Source organism: Balaenoptera borealis (assembly GCF_965194805.1).
Source record: "Balaenoptera borealis genome assembly, chromosome: 21".
In the NCBI taxonomy this organism is placed as follows: domain Eukaryota; kingdom Metazoa; phylum Chordata; class Mammalia; order Artiodactyla; family Balaenopteridae; genus Balaenoptera; species Balaenoptera borealis.
The window spans coordinates 19,760,631-19,784,619 of NC_138880.1; the positions used below are offsets into that span (position 1 = coordinate 19,760,631).

General features: G+C 40.5%; 1 protein-coding gene across 1 annotated transcript in view; it reads right to left on the minus strand.

Moving 5' to 3' along the window:
- The window catches only part of MTMR7 (myotubularin related protein 7), a 102,200-nt gene extending 78,475 nt beyond the window's left edge, over positions 1–23,725 (minus strand). Inside the window, 6 exon segments of the mRNA XM_082374788.1 lie at positions 14,367–14,429; positions 14,432–14,530; positions 14,532–14,593; positions 14,596–14,665; positions 14,667–14,759; positions 14,761–23,725. Coding sequence (XP_082230914.1) covers positions 14,367–14,429; positions 14,432–14,530; positions 14,532–14,593; positions 14,596–14,665; positions 14,667–14,759; positions 14,761–14,874 — 501 coding nt within the window. The 5' untranslated portion in view covers positions 14,875–23,725.
- Positions 23,726–23,989: the final 264 nt, after the last annotated feature.

Here is a 23,989-nt window from a genome sequence, read left to right on the forward strand (position 1 = left end):
CTGAACCCTAATAACCTATGGGCTTCGGATGATAATGATGTGTCAATGTAGGTTTATCAATTATAACAAGAGGGATACTGATTACGGGGGAGGCTATGCATGGGTGGGGGAGGGGTATACGAAAAATCTCTGTACTTTCTGCTCAATATTGCTGTGAACCTAAAACTGCACCCAAAAAAAAAAAGTTATTAAAAAAGGAAAGAATTTGAATAGATATCGCTCCAAGGAAGATACACAAACAGCCAATAAGCACATAAAAAGATGCTCAACATCATTAGCCATCAAGGAAATGCAAATCAAACAACAATATGAGACCATTTCACACCCACTAGGATAGTTATAATCAAAAAGACAGACAATAACAAGTGCTGGTGAGGATGCAGAGAAACTGGAACCCTCACACAATGCTGTTGGGACTATAAAATGGTGCAGCCTCTCCGGAAAACAGTCTCAAAAGATTAAACATATAGTTACCATGTGACCCAATAATTCTAGTCCTAGGTATATACCAAAGAGAACTGAAAACATACACAAAAAACTTGTATATAAATAAGTGTTCACAGTGCATTATTCATAATAAACAAAAAGTGGAAACAACCCAAATATTTATCAACTGACGAATGGATAAATAAATGTGGGTGAATATACACAATGGAATATTATTCAGCAATAAAAAGGAATGACATACTGATACAGGCTACAATATGGATGAATCTTGAAAATGTTATGCTAAGTGAAAGAAGCCAGTCATAATGGACTATATACTATAACATTCCATTTATATACAATGTCCAGAATAGGCAAATCTGTAGAAAGAAAAAGTACATTAGTGTTTGCAGGAGTGCGGGGAGAGAGAAACTGGAATTGATGGGTATGAAACTGGTTATTCATAATGGGTATGAAGTTTCTCTTGGGGGTGATGAAAATGTTCTGAAATTAGATAGACAGTAATAATGGTTACACAACACTGTGAATATAACAAAACCCACTAAATTGTACGCTTTAAAAGTGTGACGTTTATGGTTATGTGAATTACTTCTCATTTTTAAAAATTATGCCTAAAGTTAAAAAAAATCATATAGCTAATAAGGAAGTGGCAGAGTAAGAATTTAAATGGTGGTCACTTGACTTCAGAACCACACTGTCACCCCCTCCACTACCATGCTAACAGCTGATGTTCATTTGTCAAATTAAGCATAGCTGGAATTCATTCATTCATTCAACAAATTCACTCACTATTTATTCAGCACTGGTTATGTGTTAGGGAATGTTTTTGCTTGTTTTTTTTTTTTTTTATTGTGGCAAAATACACATAACATAAAATTTACCATTTTAACCATTTTAAAGTGTACAATTCAGTGGCATTAAGTACATTCAAAGTGTTGTGTAACCACCACCGTTATCCCCAAACTTTTCCATCACTTGAAATGGTGACTTTACATCTATTAAGTAATAACTTTCATTTTCCCTTACCCTAGCCCCTGTTAACCTTTATCCTACCTCTGTCTCTAAGAAGTTGCCCATTCTAGATATCTCATAGAAGTGGAATCACCCAATATTTGAAGCCTTTTGTCTGCCTTATTTCACTCAGCAAAATGTCTCAAGGGTTCATGCGTGCTGTGGTATATATCAGAACTTTGTTCCTTTTAATGGCTACATAATATTCCATTATATGTATATACCACATTTTATCCATTCTACTGCTGGACACTTGGATTGTTTCCATTCTTTGTCTATTGTGAATAATGCAGTTATGAACACAGGAATACAAGTATCTGTTTGTGTCCCCCTTTTTAATACTTTTGGGCATGTATCTAGGAGCGGAATTGCTAGATCATACAGTAATTCTATGTTTAAGTAGTTGAGGGACTGCCAAACTGTTTTCCATAGCAGCTGCACCATTTAACATTCTCACCAGCCACGTCTGAGAGTTCCAATTTCTCTACATCCTTGCCAACACTTGTTATTTTTATTTATTTTTTTTAAACAATAGCCATCCTAATGGGTATGAAGTGGTAGTCCAGAGTGGTTTTGATTTGCATTTCCCTAATAGCTAGTGATGTTGGACATCTTTTCATATGCTTTCATTTGTATATCTTCTTTGGAGAAATGTCTACTCAAGTCCTTGCCCACTTGTTAATTGAGCTCCTTGATTTTTTTGTTATTGTTGAGTTATAAGTGTATTAGTTTGCTTTCTGAAAACAGATGAAACCAGAGAAAGCAAAGCAGAATCTTTCATATTACAAAGGAACAATCTAGCATACCTTTAAATATTATACTGCTCTCATGCTGGGAAATGTATTTGTTTACTGTCCATCTTGATAAATGATAGGCGAAGGTGGAAAAGAACAAAAATTAAACTACTGGGAGTAAATATATTATTTATGTACAAGATAGAAAATTCAATATTCAACTGAGAATAATTCAGTGTTAATTACTCCTTAAAAACAATGAGATCCATAGGGAACCCTGACCTAACATACAAGCATATGGCTTATGAGAAAATTTTCCAGAATATGTATTTATTGACTGAATTTATTTACATCAGACTATTTTCAAAAGGATTTGAGACCTTTATAAAGTGATAAAAAAGAAAAAAGAAACAGTCCTATTAAAAAAGTATGCCACTCTTGTATTGCCATTCTGTAGTTCCTTAAGGGGGTTCCCTGATCCTATTAAGGAAATCGCTTGTATGTCTAACAGGCATCTCAAACTCAGTGCGTCCAAAACTGAGGCCCGGGTTCCCTCTCACCTCACTTCCCATCTTCCCCTCCTGTAGCTGTTCCTGTCTCAGCAATCCACCCTGCCAGGGCGGGGGGCAAACAACCTTGGCGCTGTCCTTAACTCCTCTTTTTCTCTCCTCTCATCTCCATTCTGTCAGTAAATCCTTAGCACTCTACTTTTAAATATATTGTTTATTTCCACTTCCACTGCTACCCACCACCCCCTCTTTCCAGCTTTGCCTACCCTCCTACCTCCACCCAGTTTATTTTTGCCCAATATCCTGCTAAATGTAAGTCCGAGCTCAGATCCCTCCTGTGGATCTCCTCACAGCCAGAGCGAAAGTCCGCACATTCTCTGTCCCTGCTCCCCCTCAAAGCTCATTGCCCACAACTGCCCCATCCCTGCCCCTCACCCACCCTGTCTTCCTGCTCCTCCTTGAAGACTCCAAGCACACTCCTACTTCCAGACCCTCTGCTGTCCTTAGGTGAGCGGATGCCTTGCTCCCTCACTTCTAGGTCTCTGCTCAAACGTCATTTTATCAGGAAGGCTGTATTATCAAGCATATATCAGATAACCACCCTAACTCACTTCCACCAACATCCCTCTCCTTGTATTTTGCTATTTTTCTTCATAGAATTTTCTCCATCTCACACACACACACACACACACACGCACACACACACAGTGTATATCCCCTAATTAGAAAGCTACCTGGCAGCTACCTGCATTTATACACTATAGAATGAATAGGGATTCTTAAGGTCTATGACACACCATGCGTTCTGTACCCACACCCAACTCGCACCCAAACAACCAGACTTCATCTAAACTTTTGCTAAACCTACTAGACGTGAGGATTTCAAGAAATGCAGGTGGTTTTGAGGAATGCTTAAAAAACTCCTGCTTAACCACAACTTGGAAAACTAAAGAAAATGTAACTGCCGCCGTTACACGCTAGTGGCGTGTTTCACTGTAACGAACTTATCAGCCTTGCTTTTGAAGTGAGACAGTGTATTTGATTACACAGACTACCTCCCCAATATTGTCAAATATTGGGCAACGGAAGAGACTTTAACAATTGGGCAATAATCTGTCTTAAATCAAAACAAAATGCTGACCTTGGTTCTTTCGATAAAACCAAACTGCAATAATAAGAAAAAACAAGGGGCATGTGTAATAATCCAGAGGCAGCCTCAAGGCAAGAATGTGAGCAGGGCTGCAGAAGGCCTCGCCCTGGGAGTGTAAAGCCAGACCGGAGTGAGAACCCAGACCACATTCTCTCCCACTCTCAACATCCAAACACAAGATAGCATAGCTGCTGAGAAAACAAACTCTGCGGCTATACTGTCTGGTTCTGCACCCTCACCGTGTCCCTTGTAAGTTATTTCACCTCCATTTCCTCATTTGTAAAATGGGGATAATTAATAATACTTACATCTAATAGAGTTATTTCAAGGACTAATGAATTGAGTGCCTAGCACACAGCAAGTGCTACTGAAGGATTTTCTTTCACCAGTACTATTATTATATTGCTACTGTTACAAACAGCCACCAAAAGTATATTCAATCTCACCAATAAGCAAAGCTATAGTACGTAAATTAGTGAGAAACCACACTTCACATATCATTCTCATAAGAATAAAGGAAAAAAGTTCCTCTGCTACACTGGTAAAGCAGACACAACTCTAGAGGAAAATCTAGCAGAAGATATCAAAAATCTTTAAGATATGTATAGAAATGGAACCCAAAAACACACTTTAGAAATTTAATCTGAGGCAACAGAGAGATCTGCCCAACAATTGAAATTCACTGATGTTTATCACAGTTATTTGTTCTAGTGACAAAATGGAAGCAAATTAAATGTCAAATATTAAGTGATAATCAACTTAGTTAAAAGCTGTAAAACGTCTGAAATTTTAATCTGCTCGCAACCTAACAAGTTAGCCTGCCGCAGTTTCATGGCTGCTGAGGGAAGACACAAGACTCCCGGGTCAGAAACAAAGGACTTCAGTGCTCTCTGCACACCAGGAAGCAGGAGCTCCGTGTCTGCACCAGGTGCCTGCACCCACCCCTCCCCACCTCCCCAGTCTGAGGGGAAACCGCAGCCCAGCGGATGCTGCACTCAGAGCAGCTCTGTGTCCCAGACGAGCAAACTCAGAGCTTAGGGCACCACACACGCCAGTCTTACAAGAGGGCTGCTAGCAACGCTGGCCAACCTTTGGCCCCGAGGAAAATGCTGTCTTTATTACCCGGACAGCAAACGAATCTGCCCTTTGCCCAAGGGAGAAACTATTTCTCTCTTCCAAGGCTGTTTACTATAAAATCACCCTTGAAAAGATAATTTCAGGACAAAAGAACAGAAATGTTTACGACCCACGGAGAATTAACTGCCTCCCAACACTAAATAACTTATAATGCATCCACACAATGTGAGGCCATGTAGTTACAACAAATCACTTTTCAGAAGAATGTTTAATAAAGTGAGAAAAATATTTATGGTATACTATGACATACAAAACACAGACTCTCACCCCCCAAATTACACACACACACAGGCACAGAGACAGAAAGAGAAAGAGAGAGGGAAAACAAATGTAACTTTGTTTTATATCACTTTTCCATTTTTATATAAAGAAAAGGGCTCACAATATACAAAGTTAAGGGCTTCCCTGGTGGCGCAGTGGTTGAGAGTCTGCCTGCTAATGCAGGGGACACGGGTTCGAGCCCTGGTCTGGGAGGATCCCACATGCCGCGGAGCAGCTAGGCCCGTGAGCCACAACTACTGAGCCTGCGCGTCTGGAGCCTGTGCTCCGCAACTAGAGAGGCCGCGATAGTGAGAGGCCCGCGCACCGCGATGAAGAGTGGCCCCCGCTTGCCGCAACTGGAGAAAGCCCTCACAGAAACGAAGACCCAACACAGCCAAAAATTAATTAATTAATTAATTGATTAATTAAAAAAAAAAAAGAGGCCCCAGACTGCTCCCTCACCCCTTCCAAAAAAAAAAAAAAAAAACAAAGTTAACAGCAGTTCTTCTTCTTGGGTACTGAGATTATGCATGGCTTTTATTTTCTTTCTGCTTTTTTGAACTAAATTTTCTGTAATGTATTACCTTTTTAATCAGAAAAAAAGGGCTTTTAAAAAAATATACATGGATATGACATCAAAAACACAAGTGACAAAAGATGGACTTCATCAAAATTCAAAACTTCTGTGTTTCAAAGGACACCATGAAGACAGTGAAAAAAAAAACTGACAGAACGGAAGAAGACATTTGCAAGTCATATATCTGATTAGGGACTTATATCCATAATATATGAAGAACTTTTGCAACTCGATAATTAAAAAAGACAAATAACCCAATTAAAAAATGAACAAAGGATCTGAATAGAGAGCTCTCCAAAGAAAATATACAAATGGTCATTAAGCATAGGAAAAGATGCTCAACATAATTAGTCATTAGGGAAATGCAAACCAAAACCATGATCAATACCACTTCACACCCACTAGGATGACTAAAAGAGACAGACAATAACAAGTGTTGGCAGGGATATGAAAAAACTGGAACCTTCACACATTGTTGGTGGGATCTTAAAATGGTGCAGTCACTTCCAGAAAACAGTCTGGCAGTTAAATATATATACAAATATATATACATACTATACACACACAAAAAAACAACAATTATTGAAATGGAGAAAGATATAAATAGATAATTGAGAAAAGTAATAAAATAGTCAATAAACATATTTTTGAAAATGCTTCAACCTCACTAGAAATAAAAAAAATGTACCATGAAATAACACAGTGCTATCCCCCCTTTAACAAATAGTTTTAAAATAATTAATGGTACAGTGAGAAAGACACTATGCCCTATTTCTGAAAATTGATATAATATTTTTGGAAAGTCATTAGGCAACATATATCAACCATAAAATTGTTCATCTTCCATGACACGGTAATTCCATCTAGGGCTCTAGCCTATATGCAAATAATAATTAATTAATAAGATATTCTTCATTATATTATTGGAACAGCCTTATGGGGAAATGGTTAATGTGATAATGACATTTCCATAGGATAAAAAAAATCACATAGTCTTCTAAAAGCATGTTTTCAAAGACCACAATAAGGTAAATGAAAAGAAGCATACTACAAAATTGAATTCGGTGATCCTAAATTTCTAAACAAGCAAATATATACTCACATATTAACAGTGGTTAATTTCCATATTTTTCCTATTAAGGAATCAAAAGTAAATACACTTTTATAACCTGAAAATGTATACTTTTTAAAATAAAGATGAAAGAGATAACACTTAGTGCCGATGGTATAATGACAGTGAATGACACAGAGAAAGCCAATCTTCTCATGACTCTATTGATCTCTATCACAAAGAGATCTTGCAAATGACATCACTATTTTCAAATGGGGCTATGGAATTTTGAATTATAACCTGGTGAGTTTGACGTTAAATCTAGGCAAGATTCTAAAACGGCTTCTTTAATGGAATTTTGTATGAACCTAGAAAAGGAAACTATCAATCAGCAGAAGAATTCACTCAATCATTCGCAGACTACTTCAGTTTTTTCTTTGATGAGCTATTTGGAGAGGTGATGGAAGCCAAGTTTATCAAATGGTAAATGGCACCAAGCTGAGGGAACTAGTGTTATCTGTTATCAGGATGGAGAACCAGAGAGATAAGGGTGAACTTAAGCTACTAAGAAGTCACACCTGCCTAATTTAGTTTCTTCCCTGGATAAGATCATGGATGAGGTAATAATAGAGGGCAAGGCTGTTAAATAGTGGATGGTACCCAACCGAGAAGAATAGCAGATGTGTATCATGATCCAAAAACAGCGTCAGGGATTAAGCAAGAACCTAAATCCAATGAGATAACATTCAACAAAGCTAAGTGTAAGATACTATCATTCATGGAAAAGGCAGGGGAGACTTGACTTCACAGCTCAATGTGTGGAGACCACTTCAGGGCTCTCTTCCACAGTCAGCTCACCAGAAGGCCACTGAGCTGTGGCTCGATGATATTTAAATTTAAAAAATAGTTAGCAAACTTTACTCTCTCCCAGTTCAACAAAACCTAAAGTAATCTTTTTTTTTTTTTTTAACTCATTGAGTAAAGTAACCAGGATATAAAGGGACTTAAAACCAAGCCACTGGTTGGTTGCCAGAAAAGCAGCGCTAAGCCAACTACTTAGGTTAGAGGGAAGGGTTATGGAGGTGGTGGCATCCTAGGAAATCCTCGAAGGGCCATTTCCTGGAAGGAGGGTTGATGTATTGGGGAACATCCCAGGGGACAGAGCTAGACACAATTACTAAAAACTACAGGGAGCCAGATTTTGACTCAATATAAGGAAAACTTCCTAATGGCTAGAGCTGTCCATGGTCATCGTGGATTGCCAAGGGACACAGCAAGTTCTCAGCGTCAGAAGTAGGGAGCTCGGGCTAGCTGGGCACTGGGCTCAGAGGAAATTCAAACAGGATTCTAGTCTATTCTCCCCTCAGATGCCTGAAACACCTTCATGTCTTTGCTAACAAGAGTCATCCAGACTCTGCTTAAGACACCTGTAATCCTTCAAGAGATAAACTAATTTCTTTTCTGTAACAGGCGTAATTGTGGTAAAGAACTTCTCTATATGCAGCCAAAACCTTCTCCTCCGCAGTCCCTTCGTTTCTGCTCGCTGGGACTATAAAGAGTTTTTATAAACCCTGAACCATAAAGAAGCTTTCCAATACTGAAAGATATCACGTAATGAGAATCCTTATAAAGACTGTTCCTACCCTCATCATTCCACTCTGGGCAATAATAAATTAAGAAAACTGTACCAGGTATTTTCCTAGGGGCACAAAACCCACATCCCTATGAGTGGATACAGTTTAAGCAAACCCTACTCAAATGAATAATATGCAACCATTAAAACAATAAATAGGGAGATGACATCTGAATATAAAATATATATACACAATAATGGTGGGCAAAAAATTCAATACGAGAGATAAAGCATGTTATTTTCAACTATATAAAAAGGGCATATTATCACAAATTAGAAGTGAATTTGGAGTGATGTAAATACAACTTCATCTCATTAGGTTGTTTTTCTAAGAAATTGTTTAAATGTATAACAATAAAAATCTATACTCCCTTTTGATGTAAACCTATCTCTTCACCCATTTAAACAATTAGTCCCAAAGTGCCTAGGTTCTGAATACTACATAAATCATTCTAGATTATTAGATGTATATATAAAGAAAAAAGATTTAGTTGTATAATATGTAAGATGTACTCATAGTTTCCTCAAAAATTAAAGTTACTATATGACCCAGTAATTCCACTTCTAGAGCTATACCCAGGAGAACTGGAAAGTTACGTTCTCCCAAAAAACAAGTGTATGAGTGTTCATAGCAGTGCTATTCATAATAAACAAAAAAGTGGAAATAACCCAAATGCCCATCCACTGATGAAAGGATAAAAAGAATGTGGTATATCCACAAAATGGAATATTATTCTGCAATAAAAAAGGAATGAAGCACCAACACCTACTACAGGTTGGATGAACCTAGGAAGGGTTATGCTAAATGAAGCAAGTCACAAATGGCCACAAATTATATTACTCATCTATATGAAATGTCCAGAATAGGCAAATCTAATAGAGACAGGAAGTAGACTAGTGGCTGCCAAGGGCTGGAGTAGGGAATTAGGACTGACTACTAATAGGTACTAGGTTTCTTTGGGAGTGATGAAAATGTTCCCAATTAGATAGTGGTGAGAGGTACACAACATATAAATATACCAAAAAACACTGAAATGTATACTTTAAAATGGCTAAATGGTGAATTTTATGTTATTTTAATTCTGTCTCATTAAAACAATATATAATGACAAAATACTTATCATTATATATATGCTATATATGTTATAAAATATATTGACATCCACAAGTACTTAATACTATTAGAAGACTGACAATATGGTACCTAGCATGGGTACAATGCACAAAAGGCCTGGATTACTAAAGAAAATATTAAAAACTGAAGGGCTGAAATTAAGAATTACTCATTCCTTCTATTATCCAATTCTTATTTACTGTGTGCTTACTTGGCACCAGAAACTATGTTAGGTGTTGTGGATACAGGGGTGAACAAGATGTGATCCTCACCTTCACGGGGCTCCTGGTCTAAAAGGGGAGCTTGACATGAAACAAATAATCACTTGCATAAATATAAAACATGTATGTAACAAGGGGCATAAGGTGAAATATGGGTTCCATGACAGAATATATCAATAACAGGCAGCCCTGATCTAGATGGAGAATTGGGCAATACCTTCCTGAGGAAATTATATTTAATCTGAAACTATGAAGATAAGAGATTCAGGCAGGTGAAGAGCGGGGATAAGAGTATCCTCCGGATGGAACAGCAGTGCAGAAGTCCTGAGGCAGAAAAGAACCTGTCACATGTGAGAAACCCACGAAGGCTAGTTGTGATCAGAGGGTGGTGAGTAAGAAGATGACTGTCACAGAATGAGGCTGAGAAGTAAACATGGGTCCATCCAGGCAGGCCACTCTGGGGATTCTCACTCTATATCCTGGGTACAAAGGGAAGCCACCCAAGAATTTCAGCAGGGAAGTAACATGACCAATTTGTGTCATAAAAGCATCACCCAGGCTCCCTCTGTGGAGGAGGGATTGGAGAAAAGCAAAGAGAAACCAGTTAGGAAGCTGTGAGAGTAACGGCTCAGACCAGGGATGGGGGTGGAAAGGAACAAAAGGCATTTTCAAGGTCTATTTGGAGTTTTGGAGGTCATCACATATTCTATTTTACAACTCAAATTTACATGTGTGGGAAAAAAATGTCTTCCAGAAAGACCAAAGCATAAAAAGTAGAGATTACTTCACCAGGCTCCTAGACACATTAGCATCTATCCGATACTAACCCAAACCCTGCAAAACACTTCAAGTTACTTCTAAAAGCCCTGAAGGCTTTATATATAACTAAGTAACACTTGAACCCAAATTATCCCTAAGCTTCTTGCAGGGTTTTTTCTTACCAGCAAGTTTTCAGAGTGGCAGAGAAAACCAGACAGAGAAGTAGAAACAAGAAGTTCACTGTGATGCAATACAGGTAACGCTTGGTGTCCTAACTTAAACCCAACTGCAAACTAGCTCCTCCTTGGAACATTTTTTTTTTTTTCTTATACAGGAACCATTCCAGGAGAGAAACACCCTGCTTAGTATACGCTCTGTTAAAGGCTTCTGTTACACACACACACACACACACACACACCAGCAAGAAAGATGTGCAAAGCATCCGGATTATTCATGGGTATCTGTCTCCTTACACTGCACTCCAGAGACTGAAGCAGAGTACAGAGGCCGTGATGGATATCGCACAGCTTACAAAGAGTAAATGAATGACTTCACTGTAATAGGAAAACAACTGTACATTATACATGCATTTCCTTTCCTCTTAAAATAAACCCCTGCCAGCCACATGGTAAATACACTTCAAACTTGAGTGTATACCCCTCACAAGCCACCTAAGACATTAAATCGTACAATATAAGACAAGCTATCTATTCAGCACCCCCCCAGAATATAATGGAAGCCCAAAACAAAGACGAATATGACCATCAAAAATTATACATTTTACAACACAAGCTCTGTAAGTAGTACGGTCCCTTTTCATTTATACTGTGAAAATTAGTACTGCACTTAAAAATGTAAAATGAAATTGTTTAAAATATCGAATCACTATGTTGGGTAACAAGAACTAACACAGTGATGTAGGGCAATTACACCTCAAAACAAACAAATAAACTCATAGAAAGAGAGACCCAATTTGTGATTACCGGGGGGGCAGGCTGGAGGAAGGTGGTCAAAAGGTACAAACTTCCAGTTAGAAGATAAATAAGTACTAGGGATGGAATGTATAACATGATAAATATAATTTACACTGCTGTATGTTATACATGAAAGTTAAGATAATAAATTCTAAGAGTTGCCATCACAAGAAAAAATTTTTTTCTATTTCTTTAATTTTCTATCTAAATGATGATGAATGGTCATTAATTTATTGTGGCAATCATTTTATGATGTAAGTCAAATCATTCATTATGCTGTACAGCTTAAACTTATCCAGTGCTGTATGTCGATTCTATCGCAATGAAACTGGAAGTAAAAAATAAAGATAGGGTTTCCCTGGTGGCGCAGTGGTTGAGAGTCTGCCTGCCAATGCAGGGGACACGGGTTCGGGCCCTGGTCTGGGAGGATCTCAGGTGCCGCGGAGCAACTAGGCCCGTGAGCCACAATTACTGAGCCTGCGCGTCTGGAGCCTGTGCTCCGCAACAAGAGAGGCCGCGATGGTGAGAGGCCCGCGCACCGCGATGAAGAGTGGCCCCCACTCGCCGCAGCTGGAGGAAGCCCTCGCGCAGAAACGAAGACCCAACACAGCCAAAAATAAATAAATAAATAAATAAATTTATATTTAAAAAAAAGATAAAAATTTTTTGTTTTAAAAATGTAAAATAAAATGATATTGTTTAACCTCAAGGAATCATGTCATGTCATCACTTCTATCTTTATCGCTGTTAAGGCTTTCAGCATCTTTGAGGTAGTAATGATTTATTACAATACATCATATTTACACAACCGCCTGACAGCATCTCCAATGCTCCTGGTCCTCCTTGCGTGTTAAGACTCAGCTCTTCTAAGAAGCCTTCCCTCCCCCTTTACGGTAGAGCTGATCCTCCATCCATCGCCCTCTCTGCCCACTGTCCCTTGTACACATCTCTCTCCAGATTTACAACTGCCTCTGTTCCAGACCAGGAGCTCCCTGGTGCTCGGTGCTCCCAGGACCTAACACAGAGCTTCTTACAGGAAAGGTTCTCCAATGCTTGTGGAATGAAATCAATGAATAAATGGACTGGATCCCCCCAACCTCTGTAGTGTTTATTTTTTTCCACCTGCATTATCCTAAATGTTCATAACTCTCAACTCAATGAAATTTCAGACAATTATCCATTTCCCCCCATTTCTTTCTGTTTCCTGATAGAAGATTTATGGTACAGGGTGTTTATGAAAACGGGTTTTAAGAACAAGTGAGAATATTGCTTGATATTCAGGTTTGCACACATGGCTTTGTAGAGAATGAGTTTGAATAAGGATGAGAAAAGGCCTTTGCTCCCCAAATTCATATTCCATAGGAAGAAAAGCACTCAGTGTCATGTCACCCTCTCACTACTGACATTCACATCAGACGTCATTTTTATCAAGAGCCCCCTTCTTCAAGACAAAGAAAGGATGCCCCTGGCAAGGGCAGAGGGAGTTCATGAGTTAAATTCCTCATTCCAGAATAAATTATTTAGCACCACTTAAACCCTGAAAGCTCTGAGCCACCTATCTTGCGGTTTATGGCACTCTCCTCTACGTTTACAATTTCCCGATTGTGAAGCAACAGTTTAATTCCATAGTGCAAAATCAATACAACTTAACTTTACTGTTGGAACTCACATTATGTGGCAAACTAAAAGATTTTATTCTTCCACTGGCATGAGACAGTTGTAAACCTGCCTTTATAAAGAGGCACTTAGGAACCATTCCAGAATTTAGGAATGAATTTTTCTTACTGGACTTACTGCACAGCAATGGGCCCATGAGATGAATACGATCCCTGGGGCCTCCTAAGTTCCAGCTTTGACTTCACTGTCGGGACCTAGATTTTGAACAGGAGATCATCCCGGAAACGCAAGGCGCTGTAGTGGTAGTAACAAGAGACAGCCAATAGGTTCCTGAAATAGGTTTTGTCACTAGTTTAGGGTTTTTATCAGGAATGTCGATCACCTTTTTTGCTCTAAATTTTATTACTAGTACAACCATGAATAGTAAGGTTTGGTACAGGGGTCAACGTTTCCAGTGTTATTTAACTGAAATGATCTGGGACCAGTCGCTTTTGTTGAGTTGGAAAGAGCTGGTGTTGTTTAAAACAGACCAGTGGACGAATCTATAAGCTGCAACCCACTGGAAAAGGCAAGAAGATGGAAGGATTGATTAATATTCAGCCTACAGCGAACATTGATCATCTGCTCGGTGCAAGGTCCACTGCAGCTGATAGCCTGAGGACCAAGAAGCAGCAGGGCGAGCTGGGCGGGTCTGAACCCTTAGATTCAACAAGCTTCCCCGAGTGCATTCAACGCACCTGCATGTAACTCGTTTCCCTACACCTGTTATTAGGAAGGCTTGTTTCTCTCAGCTGCTCAGAGCAGCCAACAGAAAAAACAAAAATTTTAAAGCAGCAACCTAGTGCTAGACCAGAAGGGAGCGTTTATCAGCCTACCAGCAGCCCCATTACTCTACAGGCAGTTAGGGTTCCCTCCCGTCCAGCCCTCTGTCCACTGAGCATCCCCAAGGACAAGAGGTTAGATCCAGCAGCAGCCAAGGCTAGGCCTGTGAGGCAGCAAGAGAAGCCCAGCCTCCCGGCGAAGCGGCAGAGGCTCCGGCGCCGCCTCCTCCCTCGCTCGCTCGCGGTGCCAGTTCGGTCTGCGCCGGACAGGGAAGCCGGGCCTCCAGCTGGCTCAGCATCCCTCCTCTTGCTCCCGCTCTCCCTCCTCCGCCCGCGCGCGTAGCACCAACCTTGGGCGTGCGGATGTGCTCCATGGCGAGCCCGCGTCTGCAGGTCCCGGCCGGGCGAGGCCTCACGCACCTGCGCGCGTCTGCAGCGCGGCGGGAGGGACGCGGGGAGGGGGCTTCGCGCCCGGGAGCGGGCGGGCCTCGGGCTTGGCTCCGCCCTCAGGTGCGGCGGCGCCCGCGCGAGGCAGGCGTGCGGGGCCCGGGGCGCCCGCGCGGCCCTAGCGCGCGCGTCTCTGCCTACTGCCACCTGCACCGCCTGTCGCCGCCCCGCCCCTTGCCTGGCTGGGGTCGCGGGAGCCAGAGCCGCTCGCTTCCTCTGAAGAAGGGCAGCCAGCGTAAGACTGTGGGGTTACTGTTCCCCGAGACACAATGAGGGCCTTGCGTTGGGTGCGGCCTTTTGGAGAAGAGATGGGACTAAGCGCTGCTCCACACCTCCCATGGGCTTCCTTCCAGAGGGTCCCAGGATAGGTGGCACTTCAGGGTGGGGCAGGAAAAAGGCTGCCACAAACATTCCAGATCCAGTGTGGCCTGTTGGGCCCTGTCTGTATATTTCAGCACAGGCGGCAGAGCGTTTGGGATGAAGGTGGAAATAGCAACAGTGTTAGCGCCGTAGAAAGTGCTGGGAAGACAGGCATCTCACATCAACCTGTGACTGTACCCTTGGAAGAGACACTTTCCCTTGGCACCGTATTGGGTGCTCATTTGACATCTTCACTTAGCTCTCACTAACTGGACTGGAAGATATAGATAACAAAGCATCCATTATAAAGCATCATTCTTCCATTTATGATATTAAGAGTAGTTGTTGCCACTGTTAGTATTAAGCCATTTGGAAAAGCCAAAGGGAAGAAATGCGCGCCACCCACCCCCGCCTTTTTTTCTTGCAAACCTGTGTGTAAAGGTTTACCATATTAATTATTTCATAAAACTGTTCATAGTTCTTAGAATAATATCTATCCAATTTTTTCCTAGCTCTTACTCATCTCTCTTTTACCTGGATTGTAAATTCTTTGGCTATAAGACATTGGTTTTTTTATCTCTTTTTGTCCAGTGTATGGTAGGCACATTGCAACCTTCCAAATAAATGTTTACTTAATCAATACAGTATTGCATTTTTTTTAATTTCCATGTCCCCTTCACATATCTTTTATCATTTCATCCTCCTTCCACTCTGGGAGGCAATTAGGACAAGTTCAGTAAACTGATGTTTGCATATGGCAAAATTGACCCAGAGTATAATTTCTTGTTACTAAAAAACACCAGGAATAGCGTCAGGAGCACTCTGGTTCCAATTCAGCCTCTGACCTCATTCCACTTATTAGGATAAGTTAACATAGAATAAGCTAGAAATAAAATAACAATAGGGAAAGAAATCTCTATAAGTAAACATTTGGGTTTGATCTAACAGTTCTCTGAGGAATCCTCCTCGACTTGACCCCCAGCGCCGATCGCTATCCAGCTTATTAGATCACAAGCTGTGTTGACCCCAGACAGCCACTCTGCTCTTTCTCACTTTCTCTGCACTGCCTCATGCCCCCATGTTTCACTGCTTCTCTGAACCACCACCCAGTGGGGCAGAAGAGATTGAACAAAGCAGCAAGAGTTGGAGGGCAGTGGAGTGAGAGGAGCTAGAATACATCATTGAAATGGCTGACTATGTTGATCCTAAGTAGGGCAGAAAGTGAAACCAGGCATTCATTTAGTTAAGAAACACTGGTATTAATTTACTGATGGTCATGCACAAGGCATCATGGCAGATACTGGGAAATTGAAGGGAGACCCAGAGGAGGAGGATACCAAGTTCCATAACAGTGATATGGATAACACCAAGGAAGTGAAAAGTAGACCAGTAAGATGGCAACAGAGCATGTGGAAATGCCAAAAGTAGCCTCAAGGAGATTGACCTACTTCCTACATTTTCCATGTTAATTATATGGGAAATAATAGGTGAACTCCGGATCATATACTTAATTCCTAAAGTTTGCTACTGTTGCATTTGTTATGAGCCATGGGTCATTTGGATAAATGTTGCACCTCTGAGTATTCACAGAGCAGAAATCTCTCCATCTGGCCCCAGAACCAAGAAGTAGGAAGGGTAGAAAAAATGTATTCTTCTAACACTACATAATTTGCAGAGGGATCCACATCCAGATTTATACTACATCAGTTTACTTTTTATACTACAGATGCACTTTGCCCAGTAGGTTGGAAAATGGCTATTATTTTTTAAGCTAGCATTGGTGAATCCTGAATGGAAAATTCAACAAAACTATTTTCGCCATCAAGCAAAATATCAGACAATAGGGTTAAGACCTAGTTACCTGCATATTCATCAAACTACTTCTTCCCTTGACAACACACAATATAGTTGTCCTCATTTTATCTTTAGTGCTCATGTTTCAGTGCTTTTCTACCTCTGTGAAAATGGTAGATATTTAATTCTCCTTTCCTTCACGGGCACACAGGAGACTATGCTTCCCGACTCTATTACTGTTGGGTGGGACCATGGACCAGGGCTGTGGAAAGTGACCTGTGTCACTTTGAAGCCAAAGTTCTGCAAAACCTGTGTGGCCCTCCAGCTTTCTCTTCCCTTGTCTTGTTATTTGGAGATCTTATCTTGAAATTATAGAGAAAATAATGATGATAAGTTCACTCTGAGTATATAATGTGACTGTGGCCACAAACTATTCAGCATTAGATTGACATGAAGAGAAAAATAAGCTGTTTCTCCAAGACATTACTTGGAAGGGAGCTGCTCTGAAGTGTCACAGCAGGTTCTTTTGAGTGAAAAGAACAGCTTTTTGTAGTGGTGGTCGTTGCATGAAGCCACTGAGATTTAGAGGTTAAGTTTTGTACCTACCCTCGCCTATCCTGACATTCTAGAGAAGGGACTCTGAGAGTCAAAATAATATACTTTCTGTGTCTCTGATCTTTTTTCAAGGAGGTTGATAATGTCATTAAAGAGATTTGATGACACATGTCATCTGCCAAGACCTCAACTTTATTGTGTATTACCAAACTTCTTCTGCAGAACCTCTCCTTAAGAAATTTGTATCACACGGATAGTCTAGTTGCAAATAATATTACTATAGGAATTTTTAAATCCAAACTTGATATTCACTGGAAACTTCCCCAAATGCTGTGATCTTCAGTGGCGTGAGGAGATTTGGATGCTTATCAAACACTTGCAAGACTTTTTCCAGAATTCTTACATTTCTCCTGAGGCAACTAAAACTTCTGATTTGGAATGAAGCCAAGAACTCTTTCCTCAGGAGGGTAGTATTGCTAATGATTACAAACTCAGTAAAATCCTATTCAGCACTACTAAGCCTCAGCGGTCCATGAGGATATGAGTGGAGGAGGGCACCCATCTCTATACAAGCCGAGCCTCAGCTAGAAGCAGGCTAGATACCCAATAGGATAGGGTTAGAGCTGCATTTGGGGTTCTGCCTAGAAAAAATAACATCCTCACCTCCAGGATTTTTCTAAAGCCAATGATGCCAAATACCAATGTCTTCTTTGGCCTCGCCCTGTGCCAGGCATAGAGATGAAGCACCCTGTGGACTGCAGGCAGCTCTGCCCTTTTTCTAGAAACCAAAGGGGACACTCTGGACCAGCATAAAAGGAGCTCTTACTCTATGAACAGGCAAGGTTTTAAAATAGACTCGCATATTTTGTTCTCCCTCCAAGAAGGCACATCACTCAGACACAAGTCTGTATCCTCAGAGCACTTACTGTTTATTCCCTTCCCACTGCTGTCCCTTCAACCATCATTTTGATGCAGACAATTCCCATGTCAATATTTCCAATCCTAAATTCTCTCCGTACCTCACATATTATATTTCCATCCACCTGTTGAGTACCTCCACATGGATGTCCCATCAATGTCACCAACTAGGTATGACAGACAGGCCTATATTCAAGTCACAGCTCCAGCATGTGCTAGCTGTGTGACCTTGAACAAGTTTTTGACCCCTCTCAACCTCAGGTTTCTTACCTGTAAAATGGAGATAACAATAATATCTCTATTACTTTCTTTTTCTCAAGCTGAGGAGTAGATATCTATATATATATGGATGTTTATTACATTATTTCCTGTTTATTTGTATATGCCTGAGGTAGTCCAAAATAAAAAATAAAATTGATAGCAGAAAATGGGGCATAATTACACCTCCTTCTTAGGATGGATGTGACAATTCAGTGAGATCAAGCATATATTCTGTGACTAATATTTATTGAGTGTTCTCTGTGAGCCAAGCACCGAGGATAAAGTGTGAACCAAAGCAAACACAGTCCTGCCCTCAAGGTGCTTCCGTCTAATAATATCAGCTCCTATTATTATTATCATTACCTTCTACCTGATACCAAACCTCCTCTTGAAGTCATTACTTCTTTTGTTAATCTCAATCGCTCAAGTTCAGAACCTTCGAGTTTGTTCTGGCTGATGTCCCTCACTGGCCCCCATACTCAGACAGATGAGGATTCCTCATCCACAACTTTTCCTCAGCTGACCCTTCCCCTTCCTTTCCCACTGCCATTGCTCTAAGATCCTCATTTCTTCTTCCCGGCTGGAATATTAGCCTCTGCTGCCAGATCAGTCTTCATGAAAAGCAACTCTAATCATCGCTCTCCATCTTAAAAACTTTCAGGTGGTTTACAATTGCCTTTTAATTAAGTACCATCTGATTCTGTCATTTAAGGCCCAGTCACATCCTACCTTTCTCTTTCTCTTTTACAAACTCAGCAAAGTTAAGTCACTGGCACTTAGTAGGTGCTCAATAAATATTTTTTGAATGTATCACTTAGTCAACCAATCACTTTCTATATCCTGCATTTACTTACCTTTATGTCTTTGTTCATACTATTCCTGTGTATCAAATCCCCTAGGTTCATTTCAAGATTCACTTCAACATTCCCTCCAAATGCAGTTCTTCCAAAATAACTCTTGTCTGTTCATTCCAATAAGCAGAGATCGTCATAAGCAGTTTATTTTCATCTGGAAGTGTAATTTTATGCATCTCTGTCACAACTTGTCCACAGGGGACCTTAATCAGTCTCCTGTTCCAAGAACCACGCTGGGTCACTACACTGACAGTGTCACGCTGGTCGGATGGAATGAACAGAAAGTTGCAGGGGTCCAAGATGCCCAAGAAAAGCACACATGTGTCAGAGGATGGGAGATACCTTCTGGGGAAATTCAGGGTCCTGCCATCTCAGTGAAGTTTCTAGGCATCCGCAGTGGTGAAATAGCTTCTCCAGCATGAAAGGCAAATTGCTTTGCTTTGCAGCCCTCTAGCCTATTACTGAGTTGGCCGTCAGGCCCACCAGCTCTGAGTGGGGCCTTGGGTAAGAAAAGGGTCTCTAGCTGATTTGAGTTGTGGTGGAAACAGATCTATGACAGTGGCTTTTTGACCCCAGCAGATCCAAATATGAGGAGGTGATAAACATTAAATGAGGTCATAAGGGTGGGGCTCTAGTCCAATAGAACTGGTGCCATTATAAGAAGAGGAAGAGATCTCTCTCTCTCTCTCTCTCTCTCCCTCTCTATCATATGAGGATACAGCAAGAAGGCAGTCATCTGCAAGCCAGGAAAGAGAGCTCTCACCAAAAACTGAACCTTGGGGGACCTTGATCTTGGACTTCCCAGCCTCCAGAACTATGAAAAATAAATTTCTGTTGTTCAAGCCACTCAGTCTGTGGTATTTTGTTATGGCAACTCAAGCTGATGAATACAAATACCTAGAGTGGTTTGCACTGATCCCAACTTGATACAGATATTTAGAACAACATAATTTATGAAATGTAAATATTTCAGGCTTCAGAAACTTAGGAATATAAAGGCAATCACATGAATATTAATACCTAAAATCTCAACAGCCCTAAGCCTCCATCTTCATTATATAGAGTCCTCTTCTTCCTAATACTTCCAGAGGAACCAATGTGTAAACACAGCCAGTCCTGGTGGCCCCCTGCTGCATTGCTAGCCAGGGCAGGATCCTGCCGCAGCAGACACAGTGAGAGCCAAAATATGCTGCTGCTCTTCACCTGCTGGAAATCTGCTGTTCTCGATGCCAGGGAAGCTGAAATGCTGCCTCTATCTTCTGATTCAAAAATCAAACTTGCACTCAGTTTGGAGGATTTCTCACATCAGAGATGTTCAGTATTCCAGAGTATGAGAGTTTTTTCCTTTCCCCACCATTGTTCCACTCTGGGTCTTTGACAGCTTCATTCAGTGCCAATACTCAGCTGAGACTTCATCCTATTGTGGTCCGTCACTGCCACTGTCAACACTGCTACTCTGTGGTCATTGACACCTACACTGCTGCCAACAGGCTCTTCTCAAAGTTTGTGAGATTGTGAAGCCGCTGTCACGCTCCAGCGCGGGACATCTGCCCACGGCAGATATTCTTGTGAAATGAAAGGTAAGACCTTCTCATGAAGCTCATTTAGGGTTTGTCCAAAGCAGAGCTCCCGGGTTGCCAAGTGTCAGAGTTCACAATCTGTCAATACGTGGACATTGCCGTTGTCCACCGGGCGCAGAAACGGAATGTTTCTGAGATCAGTCAGAACCTTGGACGCAGAACCACCACACTCCCTTTCCGACATCAAGCCCTGATGCTAGGACGTACCTTTCATTTTGATCCCATTTTCAGTCGTGATGAATTTCTCTCTCTTTGGATGGAGTTAGGTTTTGTGGGGCAGGTTGATATCATCACAGGCTCCCTAATTCTTCAGATTTTCGCAAATATCTGTGCAGCATTCAAGTTTTCGTAAGTTCAGGATGTTCTTCAGCTCCCGTGAAAATAACAGTATTCCAACGGACCCCTGGGGGACAGGATTCTGCCTAATCCAACAATCTGGAAGCATCTGAGCCCTAGCTGCAGTTCACCCAAGACTCCCTGTCACGCTTTGGTTGGTGAAACATTAGAAGCAATAAATATCAAAAATAAATAGAATTTTGGACTTCCTGGTGGCTCAGTGGTTAAGAATCCACCTGCCAGTGCAGGAGGCACGGGTTCGAGCCCTGGCCCGGGAAGATCCCACGTGCCACGGAGCAACTAAGCCAGCGCACCACACTACTGAGCCCCTGTGCCACAACTACTGAAGCCCGTGGCCCTAGAGCCCGTGGTCCGCGACAAGAGAAGCCACCGCAATGAGAAGCTCGCGCACCGCAACGAAGAGTAGCCCCCGCTCGCTGCAACTAGAGAATGCCTGCGCGCAGCAATGAAGACCCAACGCAGCCAAAAATAAATTAATTAATTAATTAATTAACTTTTAAAATAAATAGAATTTTAAAATAAAATGTGGCGTGGCTGTATATGAAATACTGTATGAGCTTGAAAGTTTTTTTCCCAAAGGATACTTAATGACATAGAAAGATGCTCATAACAAAATTTTAAGCCAAAAAGCCAGATACTAACCTGTATATACAGTGTGATCTGAGTTGTGTTTCAAAATGTGTGTGTGTGTGTGTGTGTGTGTGTGTGTGTGTGAAAGTAAAGAGAGAAAAAATAGAAGAAAAAGACACAGGCATAACAATTACATCTGGGTGTAGATTTGTGCGTGATTATAATTTTGTTTTTTTATATTTTACAAATATTTACATTGAACATTTTAATAATTACAAAGAATGCGTACTTTAAAAAGGTAATTTCAAATAGAAACAAGTAATAATCAATAATCACATCATAGTGTCAAGAGTCAAAGCAAATATTTTTGTGGAGAAAAAATTTATTTTGTTTTTTTTAAAAAACTACTGAAGAGTTGAGAGAATTTTAAGTGTATACTTCCTAAAATTTCAGGTCAAAAATAATCCTTCTAAAAAGTAATCATTTTTCAAGGATAAAATCCGGCTTATTTTCCATAAGGAAACAATAAAAACAATATCCCAAGTGTGTAACAATAGCTGGAAAAAGAAAAGAGGAGGGCGCTCCCTCCTGAGTTGTAAGGATTTTGGCAATGCTGTTTTTACAACCAAAAAAAAACAGAAACCCCAAAGATTTTTCTATGAAGTACAATCAGGCTTGGAGGAATGTTCTGTGCTTCAAAGCCAATGTTCTATAAAAAATTACTTAACTGACTTTAACTTTTAGTAAAAAATCTGAGATGTATCTTTGGTGTTTGGGTCATATGTAATTAATAAAACCTTATCTTAATCCCCTTCTTTTTAAAATTTAGATGCAGATGCTAAGTATTGGCAAAATACATATGAACATAGATCTCATAGCCAGGACAATTTGAGACTCTTAATAAACAGATGTAAAAGTTGTTCTTGGGTTACATTAGGGTTTCTTGTGGAGATAATGAGTAATTTTGAATGCTGGCTCTGCAAGGGAATTTTTCCATCTCTTCTTTGGCAGAGAGAATATTTTTGTAAACAAAATCAGTGAACAAGTTTTGTGCAAGATGGTGAACTAAACAAGGATTTGATCTGGCTCTAACTTGCTGAGAACCACCTATGTTTGCATTTGGATTTGGCAGACGTGATTGACTGTCTTGCCACGGCAAAGACAAGCCTAAAGAGTTTGAACACGGCACAAGATAGGGAACCCCATCATCTGCAGGTAGAACAGATCACATTTATTTTCAGTGTTTTGTTCCTGATCATCTGGTCGTTTTTCAGGGAGTCTGCATGAATAATTGCCAACTTAGGAATGAATTATAGTCCAAAAGTCGCATTGTAAGAAGGTTGTTTGGTTCTCAGATTTCACAAACGATGACTAAATTTCTGGGCCATTCCTCAGAAGGGTCTGCAAACAATGGTACTAGTCACTCTGCTACTTACACTGTACTGAATTCCCACGTATGACTTTACATCAAAACGCATAAGGAACATTGCATTTTAGGAATAGACCTCCTCCCTCCACCTTAGAAGCAGGAGGGTACACAGGGAACACTTCCACAAGCCCCAGAGCAGCCTTAAGTGATGGGGTGCCAATGGAAGTGACTTCTCTTGAAGACCAATATCTCAACTCTTTCCTCTCTATATTATTAGGTTAAAGAGCACCTGGAAGTCATAAAGCTCTTTAGGTTCTGTGGTCTTTGCAGACTATGAAACAGTATTCCACCAGGATAGATAGAGGATTACATATATATAACTGTATGTGTGACTATTTTTGCAGTCATATATAGACTATCTCAACCACGATAATGTGTCAATAAAAGATCTGCTTTGTAGGATGCTCCCAAATTTTATGGTCATATTTGTTAGCAATTTGTTCATTCATTTTGGTCTTGGGAATAGCAAACACAAAAGATTTTAAGAATATTTATAGGAGAAAAAATTTAAAGGGATAATTCCTGTTCCTGAAAATTGAGAAAGATTGATCTTATTCTATTTTAACTGATGGTATCCTGGTCCAACTTTTGAAAGCACTGTTTAAACTCTAAAAGTCTGCATTAAAGAACAAAGGAGACTTGAGAGAGGTAGGGACTGACTCAACAATGATTTCCCATGACCTTATATTAATGACCACCTTTGTATGCCCAGGATCCCTGAAAACCAAAGCAGGCACAGACTCACAATTGACTAAACAATATACTTCCCTGACTAGAAAGTTTTAAAAATCACAAAATTCCCTAATAGTGGTATAAATGGATATCATTCGTCTCTTTTCAGGGTACAT